Raw genomic sequence first — 24,641 nt, 5'->3', positions numbered from 1 at the left:
TAACATCATGGATCAGCCAAGTTTGGTTTCAAGAGTTATAGGCAATCCAGAGAGATGGATGGAAAGAAGAAGATTGGAACGCGATTGAAGACAGTAAATAGAGGTGAGTGAGCTCACTGAAATTCTACTTTACTTGTTCATCTGGGAATTTAATATTGATGGAAAGCGACTTTTTGGGATGGAGTTGGATTCTTCTTATAGTTGGACACATGTGAATTCACCAAAATAAAAGAGGAAAGTTTAGAAACACTCGATCGAGGTGGAGGAACCCAGCAGCAGCAGTAGCCGCCTATCTAGACTTCTTCACTGTTTCTGGCCAGTTTTTCCAGAGAGTGAGAGAGGGAGAGATCTAGTTTCTTGTGGAAATTAAATTCTGAAGAAACGATTCCTGCAGTAAGTACAGATTTTGGGCTTCGGAATGAATTAGTGACCGGAGAGATCTGATTGATTAAGGTGGTGCATCTGGGCAGCTTCTTGGAATGCATATATAGTACTGGGAATTAGAATTAAGAGCTGGGTACGGAAGAATATGAGAAAGAACATGCAGGGATTCCTGAGCATGTTGGGTGATGCATCAGGGCTTCTTCAACCTTTATCAAACCGACACAAGAGACAAGCAAGAGTAACCCTGCTGTTCATTTTCACCATCGTCGTTGGAGTCTGTGTTTCTGCTATCTGGATTGACACTGTAAGTTCTTTCCTTTAAAACCCTTCCATGATTGATTCATTCTTAAAAGTTAAAACCCATTCCTGTGGAGAAGTATTTTGCTCCGAGTAACATGTGGAAAATTAAGTTTCGACAGAATTGAGCATTTCCTGTAATAATTCCATGAATTTTCAGTTTCTAGGGCTCTTAATTCTTGGTAGATCTGGTGAGAAAACCAGACTTTCTTACTCCCCCAAGATATTTAGTTGTCGAATTTCAGAGCCGCCGCCACCACCACCACCACTTAGTAGATGAGCATTCTGTTTACCAAAAACAGCCCTGGAAATCATCACCTGAGTGTGAACCCGTGAGTAGAGAGATCGGTGTTGTTAGCAGTAAAGCTCTAATTAAAACCGGGCTTGACATAATAAATCATTAACCCCTCACCACCATTTTGGACTCTGGACTCTGGACTCTGGACCACAGCTGGTCCTGATTGATATTGCCAGTAAGTTGAGAGACAAGAAAAGAAGCCCTCCGTTTTCTTCATAATTGCATTTACACCTCACGATCTCATAGATGGCAAGGTAACCGTTGGATATTTTAACCTTATTATTTACCTTGCTTTTCATAGTTCGTTCTAGGCGGTTCCAGTGCCATGGTAAAGGAAGTTGAGGCAGTGAGAAGCAAAGTTGCACCAGAAAAATCAACAAATACAGTGAGAAGCATAGATGCACCAAAACAATCAATAGAAGCAGTGAGAAGCGAATTATAGATGCACCAAAAGAATCAACCAGTCCTAGAAAACGACCTGAAATTCCACTCGACTGTTCTTCAGCCGGAAACTTAACAGGAACTTGTCCGGTGAGCCTTTCGACGACGACGACGTCGTTGGATGGTTACAACATTGCAACTTCTTCTTCTTCTTCACGGTGTCCGGAATATTTCAGGTGGATCCACGAGGATTTAAAGCCATGGAAAGATACAGGTATAACAAGGGAGATGGTGGAGAAAGCAAGGAGGACAGCAAAATTCAGGCTTGTGATTTTGAATGGGAAGGTTTACGTAGAGAAATACAGAGATGCAATTCAAACAAGGGATGAGATTACGCTTTGGGGTATTTTACAGCTGTTGAGAAGGTATCCTGGAAGATTGCCGGATTTGGACCTCATGTTTGATTGTGACGATAGACCTCTCGTCCAAAAACGTTACTTTGTGGGTCCCAATGCGACTGCACCACCTCCCCCACTCTTCCGTTATTGTGGGGACCACTGGACCCTCGATATTGTCTTTCCCGATTGGTCCTTCTGGGGTTGGTAATTGTTTCTTCCTCTTCTTCTTCTTCTTCTTTTTTCAAATTCGTTTTGGTACTCATTTGATCTTACAAAGAAAGTCCACATGAAATACTTTCAAGTTTATGGGCCAGCTCACTGATCTGAGCCCAAGGTCTAGGCCCATCTTAAATTTTGGTTTTGGAACAGGCATGAGATTAATATAAAACCATGGGAAGCAATTCTCGAGGAATTGAAAGAAGGAAATAAGAGGAGCAAGTGGATCGACAGGGAACCATATGCTTATTGGAAAGGGAACCCATTTGTGGCTCCAACAAGGCAAGACCTCATGACTTGTAATGCATCCGAGACACAAGACTGGAATGCTCGGCTCTATATACAGGTAGGGAGCACAGTTCCTTATTGTTGGATCCTTCATTGCTTCTGCTGGTTGGTTCTCTTCGATCATACCACTCTAATGTATAGCAGCAAGCATTAATCTGCAGGATTGGATCACTGAATCTCAAAAGGGCTACAAGAAATCAAGTTTAGCTGATCAATGCATTCACAGGTACAAATTCAAATTTCGAAATTTGTCTTTCTTTCTTCTATGTTCATATCAGTAACTGGTTTTTCTTTTATTTTTGGGAATATCTTTCATAGATACAAAATTTACGTTGAAGGATGGGCTTGGTCTGTTAGCGAGAAATACATCTTAGCTTGTGATTCTGTTACTCTAATGGTGAGGCCTAGATTCTACACGTTTTTCTCCAGAGGTATGCTTCCCATGCGTCATTACTGGCCAATAAACGACGTTGACAAATGCAGATCTCTTAAATTTGCTGTCGAATGGGGTAACAGTCACACCAAAGAGGTTTCTCTCTCTCTCTCTTTCTTGAGAAACTTCTGGCATATATGTCTCTTTCTCTCTCTGTGTCAATGGGGTTTTTATTTACTGCTAATGACTGATCAACAGGCAGAAGCCATTGGGAAGGCAGCAAGCGACTTCATACAAGATGAGATGAAAATGGACTATGTATATGATTACATGTTTCATCTGTTGAATGAATACGCGAAGCTGCTCAGATACAAGCCTACTGTACCTGAAAAGGCCATTGAATTATGTTCAGAGATGATGGCATGTCCGGCAACAGGTAGAGAGAAGATGTTCATGTTGGATTCCATGGTGAAGTTCCCAGCAGAGACAAGTCCATGCACGATGCCGCCACCTTTTGATTCTCAAGAGCTTGAAGCCTATTACAAGGAAAAGTATGGTGCAATAAATCAGGTGCAGAGATGGGAGAAGAGATATTGGCAAAGCCGGCCAACATAAATAAATTTAGAGAGGCCGGTCCCGACATAAGAGTATCATCATATACAACCTAAAATAACTGGTCAAGGATTATTTGCATTAAAATATTCATGAGCAAGAGATTCCTAATCGGTCATATGCCTCTTGGGATGGCACAAAGGACCTGCAAGTTTATGTAAAGCCATTGATTTAGGTACATGTATTTTTTGGTCTTCTTGAGCACTCTTATGTTTGTGCATAAGAACTATATGATTTCAGCATTTCTTTCAAATACTTGGAAGAAAGTTTCAAATCCATGCTTAGAGTTGAAGGATGCAGCCACGCCCAGCTTCTTGATTGATCGCCCTTTTTATCCATATAGGATGACAGTGTATAGAGTTGGGATCCTCTACAAGTAGATGTTTATGTGCCCCACACATTGAGATAAACCTATTAGTGGACCTTCTTTCTAATATATGATAAATAAATAAATAAAATGTGAGTGGAGCACAGACCTCTATCCTACTAGGTAAAAGACGAGAATCATTTCTATGAACGTGGTGACTTGAGTTTGCACAACCATCATTCTAAACTATATAATATATAAGGATTTTATATCTATCCAATTGAAGTGGATTAACATGTAAATATAAAAATAAACGTGAAACTGTTATAAAATAGAGAAAATATATTAAATACAAAGAAAAAAAATTATGACAAAATGAGTTAAACTCTTTTATTGAATTATTCATCACATATTTATAATAAAATTTGAATTATATAAGGAGATTTATATTGAATATATTTTCTAGGGGTGTCAATTTGCAGTCCGAACCGTTAAAACCGAACCGAACGAACCTTAATGGGTTGTGTTTGGGTTGAGGGTGGCAGAGCCCGCACCAACCCGAACCCAAACCGCAACCCGTTATATAGTTTAACATTAAATATTGTTTGAATCATCATATTATCACTAGGTAGTTGGTATAGACTATAAGAAAAATTGAACATGGATTCAAATATCAAATAGTCATTCTACTACTTATAAGAAACAATTAGAAGGATTAAGTATGAATGTCCAATTGAATGTGCAAAGTTCGTTTAAATTAAGTAAATTTTTATCAAGTATGAGAATGTTGATTATGTATGATTATATTTATCGAGAAATACTTCTTTTGCATATCAACTAAATACCAACCAACAAAAGAGAGGGATTTCATAAAAGGGGGAAAACATCAATGTTCTCACAAAACATGAACCCAATTTCAAGACAACCAATCATAGCACAAGTTAAAATTTAAAAGAGTTTTTGGTTTGAAGATTTGTTTCAAGACTATCTGGTGGAGCCGAAGGGATGAGTTTGCAATTCTATGTCACTACTTATTATTTGAGTTCTTGATTTCTATAAGATGGGTGGGATTTCTATAATATGGAATGACTTTTCATTTTTCTAATGAAAATTGATCAATAGCAATTGTGTTTTCCATAGAATATTGGCTCTTGTTGTAGGATGCTCAACTATTTATTTTTATTATTTTTCTTAAATACCTTAAATTATTAACCCAAATCATTAGTCAACCCGAGTATAGACTGTTAGCTCAAACCGTTAATTAGCCTAAACCCAAACCGCACCAAACCAAAACCGGCCCAAAACCTTTATTTTGCTAACTGGCCGTGTTTTGTCTAATTGTTTTTGAGCCCGAAACCGCCCAAACTCGCACTGTTGACATCTCTATTATTTTTCTAACCTTATTTGGGGATTCATCTTTGTACATTGTGGTGGAGCAATTGAAACATAAACTGCACATCCAAAAATCTTAAGATGAGAACTATTTGGCTTCTAAACTTAAGCCAATTATAATGGAGAGAATTTATGACAACTTATTGGTTTGATACGTATAAGTAATGCTATATATAAAATATTATATCCCCATGCCAACACGAGATTTTGTTCTCATAATGATTTAATTATTAATTGGAAACATTTTGTAAATAATTTTGCTAAACCATTTTGGATATAAAAATGAGCAACAAGCTATTTAGCTGAAATTTGAATTGTTATACATGAATCATAAAGCCTTAGATGTAAATTCACTAGTATTATCAGGACAAACTATATTTATCTTATAATCCATAAATTGTGCTTCTTAATCTAATTATTTGAATAGACAAATTTGAATGGTCCATATGATGGGTGAATGGACCCATATATTTCACCATGTATATTTTTCAAAAATACAGAATGTTCAATTTCAACTTTAGATGGTGAAATATCTAATAATAAATTTTTCTTGAAAACAAACAACACAAGAAAATTCACTTAATTGAAGAATTTTAATTAGTTCTTCAATAGATGATAAATGAATTTTAATAATTTCTCACATCATAGTTGATTTAGGATAGTCTAAGCGATCATCCTTTTAATTTTCTCCCAAAAAAACAAAGTTTTTTTAATTTACCCAAACATGTGCTTCCAACCATGCGAATATTCATATAATACAAATTGGGATAGATATTCACTTTTAGTATTATTTGTAGTTTCAATCTGATAATTATTTTGGTAAATAGTTTCGAAACTTATTAAGTATCTTTGAGACTTATTATAAAATAAAACATTAATTATAGCCAATTTGATTTCTTAGTTAATAATAGATTAGCTTTTCTGGAACCTTTAATTAATTAAAATTGTACTATCAATTATTGTATGCACATTGGCTTTCGCATCATCAAATAAGATATATATATATATATATTCTCTTAGTTCAATCATCACATTAGAGATATATTCATCGATAAAACAAAATACATCAAAAGGAATATAGAAAGTCAATAAAAAAAATGAGAAAAATATTAAATTTAAGATAAATAATTACAAACTAACATATGAGATGGGATTTGAGAGGAAAATAATTATAAACTAATATATATCAATTTTATTTTTATTTGAATTCTACTAACATAATCAAATCTTCAATTATTATCTTCAAATGAGCTTGCAACATCTAGATGTGTATTATATGTGAAACCATCAAGATCATCCTATTTATAGGCAAAATTTGCTCCAGTATCATTATTTTGGAAAACTCAATTTGTCTCCATATCACTTTCATTCATTTAATTAAAGTTTGAAAAAGCTTAACCAAATATTCTGATGTAAAACTGATACATACCTAATGGAGTTTCATATGACATCGATAATAAATTATTTACTCATTGAAAAGTTATATTGAAAATCTTTATTATCTCTTATTTATTTCCATCATAAGAACGATAATTATTCCATATTTTGCCTCATCGACATCCACAATCATAACTACAATTATAATTTTACATTTTTTTAGGCTTATCATGAATTACTGCATTCACTTTAGGGAATGGATGAGTTTCATAATTTTTTTCATTAATAATTCATTATTTTGCTTAGTTATAATGAGGCATGAGATCAATTCAAAAAATTTTTTAAAACATTTTTCATGATATTGCTATTGTAATAGTATATTTGAAGCATGGAAAATTGAAAATGTTTTTGTTTCCAATATATCCTCATCAAAAATATTTTATTCACATAATTTCAATTGAGAACTAATTTTAAAAACTACAGAACTGTACTTATTTACAATTTCAAATCTTACAACTTCATGTGCATTTGTAAAACTGTATTTATTTATTACAGTTTCAAATTTTGCAACTTCAAGCTCATCCAACACTATTTGTGATGTAAAATTAGAAACCACTATATACAATAAATAATATCATTATATTGAGATTGATTAATGACAAACTACACTTGTTAAAGAAACCTAATATCTTATAATTTATTTGATTTTTAAATTCAATAAATCACATTACTTACTCACGATATATTTACATTACAAGATGGACAATACAAATTCCATAGTTTACAAAAACGTGTGGGGAGGTCGATCATCATTTTTATTTTGAAATAGAAAGCATAATGATACATAGTTTGTTGTCTTTCTTCTCAAAACGCAATACTTTGAGTAAAGTTGTACAAATAATGTGTTATAAAATAAAGAAGATATATTAAATACAAAGAAGAAAATTAAAACAAGATGAGTTCAACTCATCTATTGAGATGATCTTGAAAATATCAGAGTGTACAAAGAAATACAATATATGATTCTCGCATACAATAAGATGATCTTGATATGAAATGATGGATTACTAAGATCTTCAGTTAATATGGAAATGCAGATTGCCAAGATTGCACGTTGAGATGACAGAGATCTTTATTTGAAAGTGATGCATACAAAATCTGCTCAGTTCTTAGATTGTTAATGAATGACTTGCAAAACAATCGTCAGATGTGGTCCTACCGTGGGGGTCGGGAGTTCACCTCCGAAGGTTAAGTCAGTTGATGAACTGATCATAAAGGCTTTGATTAATCGCAGAGCTAAAGTATGAATACGATTATTGGGAATACGATTCAGTTACCTTCTTCATACGTAGGTTATGACTTATATAGTGTTTACCTTCTAATCCTGTCCATTGAACTCGTTTGAGCCTTCTTCTGGTGGTTGTCGGATCTTGACGGTTAGATCCGTTAGTGGGGTGATGGACAACTTCCCTTGATCACATGATCTTTTGCACGGGTGTGGCAGTTATCCAAGTTTGCACGATCATCAACTTTCGTGAGTGTTGATAGCCGTCTCCTGATGAGTTATCCATCTTGAGAATCCCGACCATGTGTTTGCTTGCTTGCTTGCGATTGTGCAGGGTTTCTTCCTTAGCACGCTATCTCCAAACCCGGTTCGTTTAAACCTAAATTGGTCGGATCGTCCCGACCAAGGTCAAGGGTTGAACCAAGAATGGACCCGGTTCAACAATATTTTTCCCAAATAAGAAAGTTACATATTTTGATTTTTGTTTTTTTTTTGAATAATGAACATTCATAAAAAATATTATTCACAATATAAATTATAATTCATTAAAAATTTAAATCCGTTTAAAATCTTGCTGTCCATTTCGGTGAGCGAAGGGATTTCCGGGGCTTGCCTGCAAAGTGGTTGGGACACACTTGTTAGACTTTTCAAGCAAAACGTGATGAGCTAACAGTCAACAAGCAATTAGAAGTACAACGAGAAATAAAAACAGAAAATGGTTCATTGGTGGGCGCATGTTTTCTTAGCCTTCCTCTAACTAATCCTTTGAAAGGATTCGACAGGAATGTGTATTTTTTTACTAACTCAGTAATTCTTCAGGGTTGAATTTGTAATTAAAATACAAGAATTTTTTTTTCAAATCAAACATCGAATCAAGTTGATTTGAATTATTATTTGTTTTATTCTTCCATTTTTTTTATTTATTCTAATCAGGTTATATTTTAAGAAATATTTTTTAATATAAAGAATTATATCCAAAGTTCATCTGAAGCCAGTTCGTGCACACCACAATTACATCCTCAGAGGAACTTTAATATAATTAATTATTTTATTTGTAAATCATAATGTAAATCTATTTGAATAGGTTTTTTTTTTGGTGATTATTATTTTAAATAGGGTTATTGGATGGATTTGTTTTGATACAGTTCGGTTTGATTTTATATTAAGAATTTTATTATCTACGAAAAGCAACTTCAATCACTTTTGCCTCTTTAACATCCCACACGTCATGCTTTCTAAAAACATTGTAACAGTAAAGTTAAATTATAATTAAAATTGGTAATAACACAAATTTACTTTCTAATGACGATTCTTTTCTTCTTTGCTGAGCAAACCATATCTTATCTTTCTTCAAGTCGAAGTGGCACTAGCTTACCTTTATGTGGTCTCACATTTTCAGTACCCCTTATCTACCTAGCTTTCTACCAAAAAAAAAATCTACCTGCTTCAATGTTGCATTTTTGTTTTACAATTAATCATTTTTTTTCTTATTTTTCGTCATTGCGTTTTCCACTCTATATTTCCTTTTATTGTTCACTTTGAATAATTCAAAATAAATAGACATCGACGACAGGATACAACGATAAATCGATAATTTATTTTTCGGGGACATTGACAAACAATATAAAATTACAAAGGTTGAATATATAAAGGAGAAAAGTTGATCAGGAATTCTGGAATTAATCCTGTTTGTTATTTTTGGACTTCGTCTTCCCAAAAGGTAGGTATGCATAAATACTTGTTTCAAGAATCAATTGATTGTTAGAAGAAATCTCAAAGACTACTCCCTGAATCGTGTAATTTACAAAAGCTTCGTTGTACGGATCTCGGATTATTGAGCAAGCAAGTGGGGGGAAGAGATAAGGAAATCAAGCTTTGTTTTTTCGGAGCTGAAAACACTTCAATTTTGAGGTAAACAAGAAGAAAGTGAAGGGGAAGAAGTTCTTTTCGGTGTACACAAGTGAGCAAAAAAAAGACTCTGCCAAGTGTTTGTGTTTGGTTAACAGAGAACCGAGGAAGGAACTAAAGAAGTACATCAAAAATCCATGGGAGAAGAAGAATCTCTTTAATTCTCTTTTTATTTTTGTGGAAAATTAAAGAGGAGTTGCAGTGGGCTGCAAGCTTCATGGGATGTTATAAATTCTGGAGAATCTCAAGCTGAAGTGCAGTAGCTCTGGCCTCTGGGTGAAGAACATGGGAGAGGGCAGCAAATTTCTGAGCGCTTTCTCTGTGGTGTCTGAAGTTTATAGGCACTCACGGCCGGGTTTGAAGAACAGTCCGGTCAAAGCCATTATTTTCTTCTTCCTCCTCTTCATCTCCGCTCTTGTTGCTGCTTGGTGGACGGACACTGTAAGTCTCTGTTTCTCTATCTTTCTCTGTTTTACTTTTCTTCTTCTTCCTCTTCTTCCTCTTCTTCCTCTTCTTTGTCGTCGTCTTTGAGTTTTCAATCATTCAAGAAAACAGGGGAAGCAACAGTAAAGTTTCCCCCGATTGCTCCGGCGATAGCCCAGCGAGAATCTTTGACTTTCCACTCATACGTGTCAATCATGCATTCAGCAATAGAAGAATATTTTCCTGCACAGATCCCACGGCGGGAAAGCCGCGGTGCCATTTTTTCCAGTGTACCATGTACTATCATATTAAGTTAGCTTAGGCTTTGTTGTAGGCTGATGAGGTTGTTTGATTTCATGGTTTCTGTTATCTGTACAGTCGATTGGTGATGTTTCGATTATAAGATCAATTCTGCCCTCCTCCTACAATTCCTTCAAACAATCTGCAGAAGAGAGAGTATTTCATGGATTCCCATTCAATTGTTCAAACATAGACTTAACAAGAGGTTGCCCATCTGGGACCCGCAATCACAACCACACATCAGCATCTAACTCGTCTTCATCATCGGCTGAGGAGTGTCCACATTACTTCAAGTGGATCCATGAGAATCTACGGCCATGGAAGGAGATTGGAGGGATAACTAGGGAGATGGTGGAGCGAGCAAAACGTACAGCCAATTTCAGATTATTGATCGTGAACGGGACGGTCTATGTAGAACGATACAGCCCAGCATTTCAAACCAGGGATGTGTTCACATGGTGGGGTATTCTTCAGATGATGAGGAGGTACCCAGGGAGACTACCAGACGTGGACCTCATGTTTGATTGTGATGATCAACCGGTCATTAGATCAGACGATTACAAGGGAATCATCCCCAAGGCCCCACCACCACTCTTTCGTTACTGTGCAGACGATACTACCCTGGATATCATTTTTCCTGATTGGTCCTTCTGGGGCTGGTAAGCATATTCTAATTCTGTGATTGAGTTAAGAAGCCATTCGGGATGGATTGCTTTTAGCTAGAGCGGCAGGGGTATCTAATCTCTTGCCACATTTGACCATTAGTCTCTTATTCATGTCCCCAATAGTGATTTTGGTTAAGAACAGCGTTGATCCTAGCAATCAAAGGCTCAGATGCATTTTGGAGTTCAGAGTAACTCTCGGCCATTGGATGAATTGTTCATTCAACGGTCCAAATTTGCTCTAGACTGTGCGCTGCTAGGAGTGGCGTTGCTCTTAAGCATGATCCCCATAATGGGCATTGCTTAGTTTCTTGACCAGACAAGTTGCAGTTTAGTGCGCTGAACCATTCAGCTTGATTTTGAGTTGTCCGATTGTGCATCTCGGTCGAGATCAAAATCTCTACCGAAATCTCGATCTAACAACCCACAATGTCTCACTGAATGGTTCAGCACATTTATTGTGCTCAACCCAAGCAAATTAGAAGATCATGAAACTTAACACTAATTTTAATAGTATAATTGTTAGTGGTATTTCAAGGTCAAATAATGTGTTTGTAGACTTTTTTGCTGGTGGAGCAAGAAATTTCTCTTTCGATAGGACCCACTTTTTGTTGTTGATAATACTTTTATCACCTCCAAAAACATTTCTATGAAGAGTTTTATCTGAAAAACATTAGAGACTCAATTACAGGCCAGAAGTAAGGGTAAAGCCATGGGAGCCACTGTTGAAGCAATTGAGAGAAAGCAACAAGAAGCTGAAATGGAGTGATAGGGAACCTTATGCTCACTGGAAAGGAAATCCTTATACTTCCCCAAACAGGCAAAATCTAATGAAATGCAATCCTTCACAAAACCATGATTGGAAAGCTCGCATTTATGCCCAGGTAACTTCTTTTATTTCTGACGGAATCCTTTTGAATATTGTGAAACACTTTGCTGTGTTTGGTATGTTTGCTCGGGATAGGATTTTGGTTTAGAATAATAAATTAGTAAGAATCACGTTTTAAAATATCCAGATCAAATTCAAATGAAATAGAAGAAAAACCTAACATTAATGAGTTGCAGGACTGGGATAAAGAGGCTCGAGAAGGTTTCAAACACTCTGATTTAGCAAAACAATGCACGCATAGGTGAGTTTCATTAACTATTGGATTTCATCACTTATATGCTATTTGCCATTTCTAAGTTTCTAAAGTTCTTGTATTTAATATGATGCATTGAAACAGATATAAGGTTTATGTGGAAGGCAGAGGTTGGTCTGTCAGCGAAAAATACGTTTTAGCCTGCAATTCAATGACACTGGTAGTGAAGCCTCGATACTATGACTTCTTTTCCAGAAGTCTATCGCCATTGGAACACTATTGGCCTATAAAGGAACATGATTTATGTGAATCTATCAAGTTCGTTGTAGACTGGGGAAACACTCACAAAGAACAGGTAATTCGAGTTCTCAAATTACACTTGCAGGAATTTGAATTTATAGTGGAGGTGAAAGAAAAATCTAAATGGAACTCCAATGGGGTTTGTTTTTATTTGTTGCAGGCACAAGAGATTGGAAATGCTGGAAGTAAATTTGTACAGGAGGAGCTGAAGATGGACTATGTATATGACTACATGTTCCATCTATTGAATGAATATTCTAAATTGTTAAAGTATAGACCCACTGTACCTGAGGGAGCAGTGGAGTTTTGTTCAGAGAAAATGGGTTGCCCTGCTTCTGGGTTGGTTAGGCAATACATGGAAGATACAATAGTGATGGCTCCCAGTGATACAGGACCCTGCAACATGCCTCCTCCCTTCGACTCCACAACTCTTCAGGATTTTCTAGGTAAAAAGGAAAATTACACCAAGATTGTGGAAACTTGGGAGAAGAGAAATAGGCAGCATTAGAATTCAGAGAGCTTTCATTTTTATGTCTCAAACTCCCCAGAAGAAGAACAAAAAAAAATTTATAGCAGTTCATAGGAGAGAGTAGGAATATTTTTGGTGTAACACGACACTGGTTCTATGTTTTAATTTCTTTTTATAAAGGTTTCTATTTTTTATTTCTCTCCATTGGGAATAAACCCTAATATGTAGCGTATCAAACACAAAACAACACATAAAGACATGGAGATTTACTTGGTTTGTTCAAATGACCTACATTTTTGACAAAAAAAAAAAAAATGACCTACATCCAAGGATGAGTTCAAAAAACTTGAGATAATATGCACAACTAATTTTTTTTTTTTTTGGGGCCGGGGGGTTGAAAGAAACAAAATAACCATTAAATAATAGAACTACAAATACAAACTTGCGGTGATATGAGTTTTGTCCCTAATTCTGTTGACCTTTGTATGCAATTGTTTCTGCTCACACTTGGATTTTGTGGTCATGGAAAGGTGTGATTTTGTATCTCCTTGCTGGTTTAAGATGGTAACAATCTAAACAATATGTTGTGAGTGCCAAGGGGTCAAGATTGGATGAAGAAAGATGTGATCCATTTGCTTAGTATTGTTCCAAATTGAATGAATCTTAATTTTTTCCTTGGATATTAGGGTCAATCCACGAGCCATGCCCTCTAAATTTGCCTTTGTTGTATTAAGGCCATACACGCTCCCCCATTCTAGGAATGTGATCGTACCCTTCTCAAGCAATCCCCATAGCCAACCAGCTTTTTTTTTTTTTTTTTTCGCCTGCCGACTTTTCTCTACACCACTAATATCAATGTTAAGTTAGGTACAAAAGGAACTCTCAATAGCCAATACAACAATTCAGAGATGAAACTCTCAAGAGATCTAGAAAGAACTCATGGCATAGCAAGAACAACAGCCATGAAATGATTTCACCTGTCACCACCGATGAGTCAACAAGCACTAGAAAGTTCAACCGAAGACCAAGAAGCCTTCAAACAACCGAGAGATCTACCACGAGAGCCTCAAAGCAGAGGCAACAGAGAGCAGAGAAGAATCGCACCACCATGCATAAAGTAGAGCACGAACCAAGAGATATCACGAATATGAAACCCTTAATCCTTATTTTGGGATTTATAATTACAACAAATTAAAAGACTAAAATGCCCTTCAAGACACGCTAAGGATAACACATATCTCTTATAAAAGAGAAGGGCATAAATACCCTTGCTCTAGAGATATTCCAACACTTTCCTCTTTCTTCAAAATGAAGTGGTATTAGCTTATAGGGCAAGACTTGAATGCTAAATGCACAGTATCTGTTACCAACCGTAAATATTTTGATCTCGACTGAAATTTCAATCTTGACCGTTAGTCTCGCTAGTGGTTGAAAGCGATACAGTGAATTTTCACATGCATCCACTCCATATTTCCAGGTAGTCCTCACTTTTGGATGATTCAAAATAAATAGACAACAAGTACCCAACAAATTTTTTTTTTTTTAGGGGGAGGTGTGGCGGGCGGGGGTGGTGAGGTCTGAGGTGGGCTATCTTTTGCCCTGTTGGTAAACAATATAAAATAACAGAGACTGAATACAAAAGAAGAAAGTTGATCAGGAATTCTGGAATCCTGTTGTTATCTTTGGACTCATTCGTCGTCGGCTTGTTCTTCCCGCCTGGTATGTATGCATATGTATCACTTTCCTCTTTTGCCTTCTCTTTATAAAAACGACCTACTTTGTTTCATATATATAGTTGTTTCAAGAATTAATTCTTGTGAAAAGAAATCTCAAGATTACTCCTGAATCGTGTTATTTACAAAAGCTTTGTTGTACAGATCTCGAATTCTTGATCAAGCAAGTTGGGAAATGATAAGGAAATTTTAATTTGTTTCTGAAATTTTGAGGTGAACAAGAAGTAAAGGGGAAATTCTTTTCGGTTTACGCAAGTGAGTGGAAAAGACAGTTCTTTGTGTTTGGTAAAGAGAGGTCGAGGTGTAGAGCTGAGGAAGCGATTAACATCAGCAGTCCATGGGAGAAGAATCTCTTTAATTTTTTATTATTTTTTTGTGGGAAATCAAAGAGGAACTGCAGTGGGCTGCAAGCTTCATGGGATGTTATGAATTCTCGAGAATCTCAAGCTGAACTGCAGTTCTCCGGGTGAAGAACATGGGAGAGGGCAGCAAATTGCTGAGCGCTTTCTCTGTGGTGTCTGAAGCTATCAGGAACTCATGGCCGGGTTTCAAGAAAGTTCCGGTGAAAACCATTCTTCTGTTCTTCCTCCTCTTCGTCTCCGCCATTGTCGTTGATTGGTGGACCAACACCGTAAGTCTCTCTTTCTTTGTTTTAGCTTTTTTCTTCTTCTTCTTCGGTGTCTTTCCTTTACCAAACACCGTAAGGTGTTCTGGCACTCGCCAGCGATAATCTCGAACTTATCACTCATACGTATCAGTCATTGATTCAGCATCGAACTAATTAACAAAATGGCAATTGGCACAGTCTGGAATCTCAACTTTTCCTGCGTATCTTATCTATCATATTAAGCTACCTTGGGTTTTGTTGTAGGCTGATGATGCTGATTTCATGGTTTCTGATATGTGTGCAGTCGATTACTGATGTTCCGATTCTAAGGTCAATTCTGCCCTCCAACGATTCCTTGGAACAAGATAATGAAGAGATAGGAGGATTTCATCATGGATTCCCATTCAATTGTTCTAACATAGACTTAACACGACGTTGCCCATCTGGAACCCGCAATCACAACCACACATCACCATCCAACTCGTCTTCATCATCGGCTGAGGAGTGTCCACATTACTTCAAGTGGATCCATGAAAATCTACGGCCATGGAAGGAGATAGGAGGGATAACAAGAGAGATGGTGGAGAGAGCAAAAGCTACAGCTAATTTCAGATTACTGATAGTGAACGGAACTGTGTATATAGAACGATACAGCCCAGCATTTCAGACCAGAGATGTGTTCACATGGTGGGGGATTCTTCAAATGACGAGGAGGTACCCAGGGAGACTACCAGACTTGGACCTCATGTTTGATTGTGATGATCAGCCGGTCATTAGATCAGACGATTACAAGGGGTTCTTTTCCAAGGCCCCACCGCCACTCTTTCGTTATTGTGCGAATGATACCACACTGGATATCATTTTTCCTGATTGGTCCTTCTGGGGCTGGTGAGTATATTCTAATTCTATGTTAGAACTTAGACATGCAAATTTTTTTTGACTGGTAAACTGTTAGAAGAAATGTAGTGAGTGTAGTTACACCTGTGCCTTCTTTGCAGGCCAGAAGTGAGAGTAAAGCCATGGGAGCCACTGTTGAAGCAATTGAGAGAAAACAACAAGAAGGTGAACTGGAGTGATAGGGAACCTTATGCACACTGGAAAGGAAATCCTTCCACTTCCCAAAATAGGCGAAATCTAATGAAATGCAATCCTTCACTCATCCACGATTGGAAAGCTCGCATCTATGCCCAGGTAACACTTCTTTTAATTTTGGTATGTTTGCTCAAGGTAGTATTTTGGTTTAGAATAATAAACACATAATTAAAATGCGAATCAAATGAAGTGGAAATGGAAGAAAAACCTAACAGTAGTCAATTGCAGAATTGGGATAAAGAGGCTAGAGCAGGTTTCAAACACTCTGATTTAGCAAAGCAATGCACCCATAGGTGGGTTTCATTAATTATTGGATTTCATCACTTCAATGCATGATACTCGCCATTTCTAAGTTTCTAAAATAATCCGATGAATTAAAACAGGTATAAGATTTATGTGGAAGGCAGAGGTTGGTCTGTCAGCGAGAAATACATTTTGGCCTGCAATTCAATGACATTGGTAGTGAAGCCTAAATACTATGACTTCTATTCCAGAAGTATAATGCCATTACAACACTACTGGCCTCTAAAGGAACATGGTTTATGTAAGTCTATCAAGTTCGCTGTAGACTGGGGAAACGCTCATAAAGAAGAGGTAATTCAAGTTCTCGAACTGCACCTGCAAGAATTTACATATATAATGGAGGTCAAAGAAAAATCTAAATGGAACTCGTGGGGGCTTGTTTTTACTTGTTGTGCAGGCACAGGAGATTGGAAATTCAGGAAGCAAATTTGTACAGGAGGAGCTAAAGATGGACTATGTGTATGACTATATGTTCCATCTATTAAATGAATACTCTAAGCTGTTGAAGTACACACCCACGGTACCTGAGCGAGCAGTGGAGTTCTGTTCGGAGAAAATGGGTTGCCTTGCTTCTGGGTTAGTGAGGCAATACATGGAAGAAACAATAGTGATGGCCCCTAGTGATACAGAGCCCTGCAACATGCCACCTCCCTTCATCTCCACAACTCTTCAAGAGTTTCTTGGGAAAAAGGAGAATTACACCAAGTCTGTAGAAACCTGGGAGAGACAAAATAAACGGCATTAGAATTCAGAGGGCTTGCATTTATGTCTCTTCTACTTTCCATCCTTCCGAGAGAGTAGAAATATTTTTGGTGTAATATGTTACTGCAAAGGGGTTCTATTTTCTAATTCTTTTCTAATTCTTTTCTTCATTAAGAATTAATCCTAGAAAGGAAATTTTGTGAATTTCACATTTTCTTTATTAAAAATTAATTCTAGAAAGGAAATTTTGGGAATATCACATTAGATTTTTTTAACCAGTGATCTTTTATATATTAGGGATGGGAGTATTACATAATATACCATCAAGCATTATCAAAACTATGACCTCTTTACTAAGAGTTGTTGGTTTACCAACCAAGCAACCTACGATGGTACACTAAAAATTTCTCCACCACTTCCATTATCGTTTATTTATTTAAAAATTTCTCCACCACTTCCATTATCGTTTATTTATTTGTGAAAAATTACAAAAGACACCCAAAGATAATTGATGAAAAGTGTAAACACTTTAAAAGTATGTCAAATTAGCAATAATTCTCCCAAATTGTCTTTAGAATAGTACATGTCATTACCAAATCTCTTGAGCCATATATACCCCCCCCAAAATGTATGTTAGATAATTTCATATTTCTTAAATTGTCCTTAATTTTTTATGACTTTATAGTATTGTTCTCATAAAATAGAATATTAAGTTTCATTTTCTTTCTTCTTCGACAAATTATTTATTCTTCTTTGTCATGTTATATAATAAGATATAAGAATAATACAATTAAGAATATATTTGTCATTTTTTCTAATCAACTAATGTTTTTGATGCAAAAAGAAGTAACTTGACTATAGAGATATCTATGCTTTTCACCAATTATTTTAGGGTGTTCTTAATTTTTATTTTTTTGTAATTCTTTATGTTGTATTTATCATTTTCTTCCACAAGGAGCCGATACAGAAGGCCCAAAAAAACCTCAGAAAATGTGAGACTACAGTTGAGTCTCATTTCTAGGCCCAACTACAGCATAGACAGGCCCAACATGCCACTCGTTACATGGTACTCTTGGGCCTGGTAATGAGATCTCTTAAACTGTTGAAATGATCTTTTATTTTTGTCCAAAAACTGTTGAAATGATCAATACATAATGATCTACTCTTACTGGAAAATAAAACAATAAAATAATTCATTATGTTATAAAAAACGTAATTCATATCTGATATCTTATCTGTATCTCATTATTTCGTCTTCGACTAAGGATGACTTTACGAGACATTATAAAGTTGACACATTTTTAATGCACAATGTAGCTTATTTTGCTGGGTACTTCAACCCAGCTTGGTTAATCTAATATCATCGTTTGATAAAATAAAATAAAAAATACATCAAGTATAGTTAAGATTTAATTATCTTCTTTTTTTTTTTTGGGTGCCAATCCAGTTCGCACACCTAACTGTAGTGGGTGAATCTCACAGCGACGATTTTTTGGTTAAAGATTTTATTATCTTCTAACAAGTCCTTGGTACTTTAAACCCTTTGGCAAATTTTCAATTTCCAAACTAAAAATTAGTTAAATATAGTATTAGTATTATTATCTTTTTTGGTGAATTATTCTGTTGGTCGTCTTAATTCTTAGCATGATGGAAAAAGTATCTTAGATCCTTTGAATAATTTCCTTTTAAATTTGTTTAAATAAATTAAAGTTTTACTATTGCAAATTTTATAAAATCTGTCAAATCCTCAAAAAATACAGTGGAGATTTTTAAAACCTTAAACCAGCTCAGCATCCTTCTTTCTTATTTCTTTTTCTCAGCCATCCTAAACCGGCCCCATCTCCTTCCATCCAACCAATGAAACCTCACCACCATGCTCACCAATAATCTCCCAGACCAGCCCACCACACTTCCTTTCAGAAATCACTCAATGAAAGGGGGTTAATGTAGCTTAATTTGCCATTTGCTTGCAGGTACGATCAATAATGTTGAATAACTATATTATCAGTTGAAGCCTTTCATATTAATCTAATGCGGGCATGGTTCTCATTGTAATATTTCCCCAGTTTGGCGGCCTCATATTGATGAAGAAGAAGAAAAAAACTTGAATTTTCATGCATTTGATCAACTGTCCATACCTCCAAATTCTGTTAGTTTTTTTGCTACAATTAATTTTGTTCGAGTCTGAACCTTTTCTTGCGAATTTGCAGAATTAAGGGGTTCTGCTAATTGCAATGTAGGAAGGCTCTTTGCATTTTGCTTCCGTATTCTGCATTGATTCCCCTCCAGATTTGCTGCTCGTTGTGTCTGTTTGGTGGGCGTTCCTTGAGAATCATGCAATATGGCTTGAGGTTAGGCTTTCTTTCTTGTCTTTTCTTGTCTTTTCTTTTCTTTTCATGCTTTTCTTAAGGAAAGTATGGTAAGGTGGGGCGGATCTATAGGGTTTGGTGTGGATGGAGGAGCGGTCGCAGTTCCTTGGAAGAAGGAGAAATATATAGGAAATCATGTCGAGGGTAATTCAGGGTCTTTATTGATTGGGGGATTTCGTTTAAAAAAAAAAAAAAAAAAAACGTGTTTTGTTTTATTGTAGAAACGGGGAACGCACTAATGATGCATTATCCTCTCTGTGTTTTGTTTTACCTCTGGAATGAAGAAGACGACATAATTCCAAGACAAAGTTTCCTTCATGGGATCGGCGTAAGCTTATTTTCCATTTAAAAAGAATCCTTTTTTATGCTCTTCATGCCTTGTATTTGGCATTCTAACGAATGTGATCACGAACGTGAATGAATGCGAGCTTCGTGCATCGATATTCCTTCCATTTCTATTCGCCTTACCTATTCTATTCTCATCACGTTCTTAATAAATAATTCAAGGGTTTTTAGGTATGAAACCCAGAGATGAAACCCAGAGAGAATGTCAATATATACCTTGATTCTCTATCCAACTTCATCATTTGTCTTCATCTTCTTCTTGCAGCAGTTCAAACTTAACGTGAAATTTCCTTTTGTAAGAGTTCAATTTCGCTCTAGTTCTTACAAAAGTAGTCATGGCTTATCTGGCTTGACTTCTGAGTCATAAGTTTTTCCTTCTTTTTCTTTGTTCTACAGGAGAATCGATTATGTATGTGTATTTTCCAATTGGATTGGTGGAAGCTCAGCCAGAGGAAATCAGAAAGTCAGTCGGCGCATATCTAATGATGAATAGAAGCTGCAGAGAGATTTCGAGAAACTAAAATACGAAGTTTTCTTCGAAATTCATGGAAGAGAGAATGAGATCAGAAAACGGTGATAAATGGCTAGCAATGGAGAGTGGCCCGGGGATAAGGGCCGTTTTGACGTTTCTCCTCCTTTTCGTTGCAGCTTTTGTTTCTGTTCACTGGGTCGACAATGTAAGTCATCTCTTTCTTCTGCAATTACGAAAGGAATTATAATCTCTGTTCTTTGTTCTTCTTCTTCATAAGTGACTTTAGTAAAAGACTTAACTTCGATTATACAAGAATGGTTCTTGAATATCAAGTACCTTACATTCTAAGACATCATATATTAATTATTTGGCCCTTAATTTGCAGTCAATTAGTGGGTTAACTCTAAAGGATTTCCTGAACTTCAAAGCCCAAAACCAATCTGGAGAGTATGGAAGCCCCACATCAGACTTGAAGACACTAGGAAATCAATCGGAGTGTTCGATGCTAAACCAAACAAAGCAGGGCTGCCCAACAGAAGTCTCTTCTGCAATGAAGTGGAAGACAGGTTCATCATGCCCAGATTATTTCAAATGGATCCATGAAGATCTTCGGCCATGGAAGGTCACAGGAATCACAAGGGAGATGGTAGAGCGTGCAAAGAGTAGAGCAAATTTTCGATTGGTTATTGTGAATGGAACGGTTTACATCGTTAAGTACAGAAAAGCGTTTCAGACAAGGGACTTGTTTACATGGTGGGGTATTCTGCAGCTACTGAGGAAATACCCTGGGAGATTACCAGACTTAGACCTCATGTTTAGCTGTGCCGATAAGCCACGAATCAGATCAAGTGATTACCAGGATCTAAACATCAATATTGCACCTCCACCCTTGTTTCAGTACTGTGGCAATGCTTGGTCCTCCGCTATTGTTTTCCCTGACTGGTCCTTCTGGGGTTGGTAAATTCTCCTTCACTGCTTTTCCTTCTCTGTCTCTCTGCCTCACTACTTCACGGGTCGGAATCACCTTTCTGTCGGGGAGCACACACCACTGAATAGGGTTGGGATCCATGTCAGTCCACTGGGGATCCAATTTCTGAATCTAGGATATGAATATAGTGCATCTCTGCAACTGAACAATAAAATTCATGGGCACCAGCCAAATTCCTTATATATATTTTTTTCTGGTGTTTTATTGATGCAGGCCAGAGATAAAAATAAAGCCATGGGAAATTCTGTTAAAGGAATTTAGAAAATCCAATGAAATGAAAAAATGGATACAAAGGGAACCTCATGCTTTTTGGAAAGGGAACCCTATGACATCCAAAAGTAGAGTAAACCTCATGAAATGCAATCCTAGAAACCAGCAGGATTGGAGGGTTAGAGCTTACGCCCAGGTAATTAGAACTGATTAAATCTTTAATTTCTTCATTAATTAATTATTGTTAACTTCTTGATTCTAACCTGTACATAACTGCCTTGTTGCAGGATTGGAAAAATGAGAGTCGACAAGGTTTTATACATTCAGATTTAACAAAACAGTGCAACCACAGGTGATCAGATACGCATTACAAATTTATATTTCTGTTTTAAAAGTTCAAAAGATTATAACTGCACGTTTCTGCACTTCTTTTTTGTTATTAAATTTCATGTTTAATGAATAAACAGATACAGTATTTACGTTGAAGGAAGAGGTTGGTCTGTGAGCCAGAAGTACGCTTTAGCTTGTGATTCAGTGACTCTGTTCGTGGAGCCTGAATACTATGACTTCATCACAAGATCTCTAATGCCCATGTACCACTATTGGCCTATTAGGCGCAATCATATCTGCAGAGCAATTAAATTCGCCGTTGACTGGGGAAACAACCACAAACAAGAGGTGATTCCATCTTTTTGGTCCAATTAGCAAAACAAGGTTTTTAATGTTTTCTTACTCTTCGTGATAATGAAATGGATTCTTATATCAATCCTCCTGTGACATAACAGGCTCAAGCCATTGGAAGGGTGGCGAGCAATTTTATACAGAAGGAGCTAAAGATGGATTATGTATATGATTACATGTTTAATTTGTTGAATGAATATGCCAAACTCTTGAAATACAAGCCTACTGTACCTGAACATGCCATTGAACTTTCTTCGGAGAGATTAGCTTGCACAGCAGATGGGGTGGTGAAGAAGTTTATGGCTGATTCCATGGTCAAGGGTCCTGCAAATACAAGCCCATGCACCATGCCTCCTCAATTTGATCCTCCGGCTATGCAAGCTTTTCTAAAAGAAAAAGAAGACACGTTAAAGCTGGTAGAGGAAATGGAGCAGAGACCTTGAGGGTTTACATTGCAAGAATTCTCTTACTCATATGATTCTCAAAATTTTAACTTCTTCTGTACAATACAATTTTTTTTTTTGTAAAATTAACCGTCGGAATCTATCTCAGCCCATACAAGAAATTGATTAGGAAATTGTACAACGCCAGTTAGTTTTTTTCTCTCATGTTCCCCTGATTTCTTAAATTCACTTGTCTTCCAATTAATAGTTATTTTTGAATTTCTAAAGTATAGACAGTTGATAGATTCCTCTATCCTCATTTTAATGATACTACTGTTAGTTTAAGTACTACATGAAGCACGAAGAGACTGAACAAGTAAAGTGGAAACTAGTCTTGGATGGCATTTCAAGAATTCCATGGAATTGAAGAAAGTATTGATGATTTTCTTGTCTCTTATGAAAAGAAAATAAAATGATGACTTGTTAATTGCAAGTTGATTCTCTATCAGAGGTGTTTTGGAGTGTTCTTGAAATGTACTTAATGTCAATTTATAAGAATCTTAATAAAAATATATAAAAGTACATTATAAATTGTAAAGGAAATTATTGGAGTTTGAATGAAAATTTTTCCAAATATTGAAACCTTTATAATCTTTAACTATCATATATTCTGAATATAGTATTTTAGTTTTTTCCCATACTTATTATTGAAAATCTCATTTATCTTTTAAATTATAATAAGATTAATATTTTGGAAAGATGTGTAGAAAGGAGAAAAATAATGAACCCATAGTAGGGATACGTCAATCTTATTACTAAAAAAACATTTTTTTTTCTTTTCTTTTCTGCCCATGGTTTTCATGTTTCAGACAACTAAGTTTTCCCATGTTGTCACTGCCACTGAATCTAAGTTTTCCTGTATTGTCAATGCTATGGTAATAAACCTTATATATTACCAAAAAGAGGAATGAAATCCTTTTTGAGCTAATCATGACTGTTCAATCTTGTCAAATAATCTAACTAATAGATTGAGAGAATCTCTCCTTTCTATTTGCTGGATTATCACATATAAATAGTGAGACTATTACCTTTTCTAATCATTAAAAAGAAAAGGTAATTTTCATATGGACCTCTGAGCTTTTATCCAGGTCATTTTTAGTCTAATTTAAGTTTTTTTAGCATATGACTTTCCTGTAGTTTCAAGAAAAGATTAAATAAAGACATGCTTAATAGAAATCGTTAATTTAATAAATTTTGTAACAAAAATATCCTTGTATCCTTTGACTTCTTTTTATTATTTTAGTTTTAATTTACTAAAATAGATACTATCAAAATAAATAAATAAATGAAAAGTTTTATCAAACTAATTCTCTCGCCAAAACAGTGGAGTTTGAAAACAAAGAATAATTGCTCTACAACTTCACAATTGAAGGAGGAAGACAAATGGTTTTCTTTAAGTCCATCATTTGACTCTTCAATATAGGTTTTGCTATATAAAGGCTTGTTTTCTCTGTTGTTTCCACTGCGCCTCACTTTACTCACTCTCTGCATTCAATCCATCAAGAAAGAAATCTATTCACTAAAAGAGATCGGGGACCGGAAAAGGAGAAATTTTCCGGATAATGGGAGAAGGGTAGTCGATGAACTCCTTCAAGGTGGTGAATTTGCAACTCAACTTCAACTTCTCCTTCATTAGTCTACCGAGGATCATGGGTTGGAATGTGCAGGAGTTGCTTCAAAGAATCATGAAATCGTTCACTGAGGCTATTGAGGTTCTATATTCAGCCGATTCAGGTGAGCTATCTAAAGATCTCCCACCTGGGAAACCTAGTTTGCCTTGTGATGATGGACAGAAGAGTAAAGATTCCGGTGACGAAAGGAAAGATTAGCTTCCACCGTGTATAAGAGAAGGTAAGGACTCATAATTCAAACAATTCAACTCTCTAGTTTTAGTTAATTTGATTGTGCTAATCAATAATTTGAGTGACAGAGAGAAGTTTGGAC

The 24,641-nt window shown here is 36.0% G+C and overlaps 4 protein-coding genes across 5 annotated transcripts; all 4 read left to right on the top strand.

Annotated features, from left to right (window-relative positions):
- Positions 1–1,418: 1,418 nt before the first annotated feature.
- LOC149013530 (uncharacterized) lies at positions 1,419–3,684 on the top strand. Its single transcript, XM_089159454.1, has 5 exons — positions 1,419–1,962; positions 2,128–2,320; positions 2,424–2,488; positions 2,581–2,791; positions 2,894–3,684. Exons 1-5 carry the CDS (start codon positions 1,649–1,651, stop codon positions 3,248–3,250), a joined length of 1,140 nt encoding a protein of 379 aa, XP_089015580.1. The 5' UTR covers positions 1,419–1,648; the 3' UTR covers positions 3,251–3,684.
- Positions 3,685–9,298: 5,614 nt separating this feature from the next.
- Positions 9,299–12,954, top strand: LOC149013529 (uncharacterized). Its single transcript, XM_089158234.1, has 6 exons — positions 9,299–9,957; positions 10,318–10,898; positions 11,593–11,785; positions 11,967–12,031; positions 12,128–12,338; positions 12,444–12,954. Exons 1-6 carry the CDS (start codon positions 9,802–9,804, stop codon positions 12,789–12,791), a joined length of 1,554 nt encoding a protein of 517 aa, XP_089014360.1. The 5' UTR covers positions 9,299–9,801; the 3' UTR covers positions 12,792–12,954.
- Positions 12,955–14,370: 1,416 nt separating this feature from the next.
- On the top strand, positions 14,371–17,339 carry LOC149013528 (uncharacterized). The gene is made up of 7 exons (XM_089159951.1): positions 14,371–14,471; positions 14,630–15,116; positions 15,397–15,980; positions 16,091–16,283; positions 16,413–16,477; positions 16,568–16,778; positions 16,885–17,339. Exons 2-7 carry the CDS (start codon positions 14,961–14,963, stop codon positions 17,230–17,232), a joined length of 1,557 nt encoding a protein of 518 aa, XP_089016077.1. The 5' UTR covers positions 14,371–14,471; positions 14,630–14,960; the 3' UTR covers positions 17,233–17,339.
- Positions 17,340–19,845: 2,506 nt separating this feature from the next.
- On the top strand, positions 19,846–22,864 carry LOC149013527 (uncharacterized). Of its 2 annotated transcripts, XM_089158232.1 has the most exons (7): positions 19,846–20,198; positions 20,300–20,580; positions 20,761–21,332; positions 21,577–21,769; positions 21,861–21,925; positions 22,041–22,251; positions 22,359–22,864. In XM_089158232.1, the coding sequence occupies exons 2-7, from the start codon at positions 20,449–20,451 to the stop codon at positions 22,695–22,697; spliced, it is 1,512 nt and encodes a 503-aa protein (XP_089014358.1). In that variant the 5' UTR covers positions 19,846–20,198; positions 20,300–20,448; the 3' UTR covers positions 22,698–22,864. The 2 variants fall into 2 exon arrangements, with proteins under 2 accessions (XP_089014358.1, XP_089014359.1); XM_089158233.1 differs by having other exon boundaries at positions 19,846–20,580.
- Positions 22,865–24,641: the final 1,777 nt, after the last annotated feature.

This window comes from Hakea prostrata, chromosome 6 (assembly GCF_041222555.1).
Source record: "Hakea prostrata isolate BN-2017 chromosome 6, UWA_Hpros_2, whole genome shotgun sequence".
NCBI lineage: Eukaryota > Viridiplantae > Streptophyta > Magnoliopsida > Proteales > Proteaceae > Hakea > Hakea prostrata.
The sequence above is the reverse complement of the archived record's forward strand: the minus strand, read 5'-3'. Positions and strand labels throughout refer to the sequence as shown.

Coding starts and splice junctions, on each gene's coding strand:
- LOC149013528 (XM_089159951.1), top strand. CDS start 14,961: ATGGGAGAGGGCAGCAAATTGCTGAGCGCTTTCTCTGTGGTGTCTGAA. Junction 16,478..16,567: donor GCAAAGCAATGCACCCATAG/GTGGGTTTCATT, acceptor GAATTAAAACAG/GTATAAGATTTATGTGGAAG. Junction 16,779..16,884: donor GAAACGCTCATAAAGAAGAG/GTAATTCAAGTT, acceptor CTTGTTGTGCAG/GCACAGGAGATTGGAAATTC.
- LOC149013527 (XM_089158232.1), top strand. CDS start 20,449: ATGGAAGAGAGAATGAGATCAGAAAACGGTGATAAATGGCTAGCAATG. Junction 21,770..21,860: donor GGGTTAGAGCTTACGCCCAG/GTAATTAGAACT, acceptor GCCTTGTTGCAG/GATTGGAAAAATGAGAGTCG. Junction 22,252..22,358: donor GAAACAACCACAAACAAGAG/GTGATTCCATCT, acceptor GTGACATAACAG/GCTCAAGCCATTGGAAGGGT.
- LOC149013530 (XM_089159454.1), top strand. CDS start 1,649: ATGGTGGAGAAAGCAAGGAGGACAGCAAAATTCAGGCTTGTGATTTTG. Junction 2,321..2,423: donor ATGCTCGGCTCTATATACAG/GTAGGGAGCACA, acceptor ATTAATCTGCAG/GATTGGATCACTGAATCTCA. Junction 2,792..2,893: donor GTAACAGTCACACCAAAGAG/GTTTCTCTCTCT, acceptor ACTGATCAACAG/GCAGAAGCCATTGGGAAGGC.
- LOC149013529 (XM_089158234.1), top strand. CDS start 9,802: ATGGGAGAGGGCAGCAAATTTCTGAGCGCTTTCTCTGTGGTGTCTGAA. Junction 10,899..11,592: donor GATTGGTCCTTCTGGGGCTG/GTAAGCATATTC, acceptor ACTCAATTACAG/GCCAGAAGTAAGGGTAAAGC. Junction 12,032..12,127: donor GCAAAACAATGCACGCATAG/GTGAGTTTCATT, acceptor GCATTGAAACAG/ATATAAGGTTTATGTGGAAG.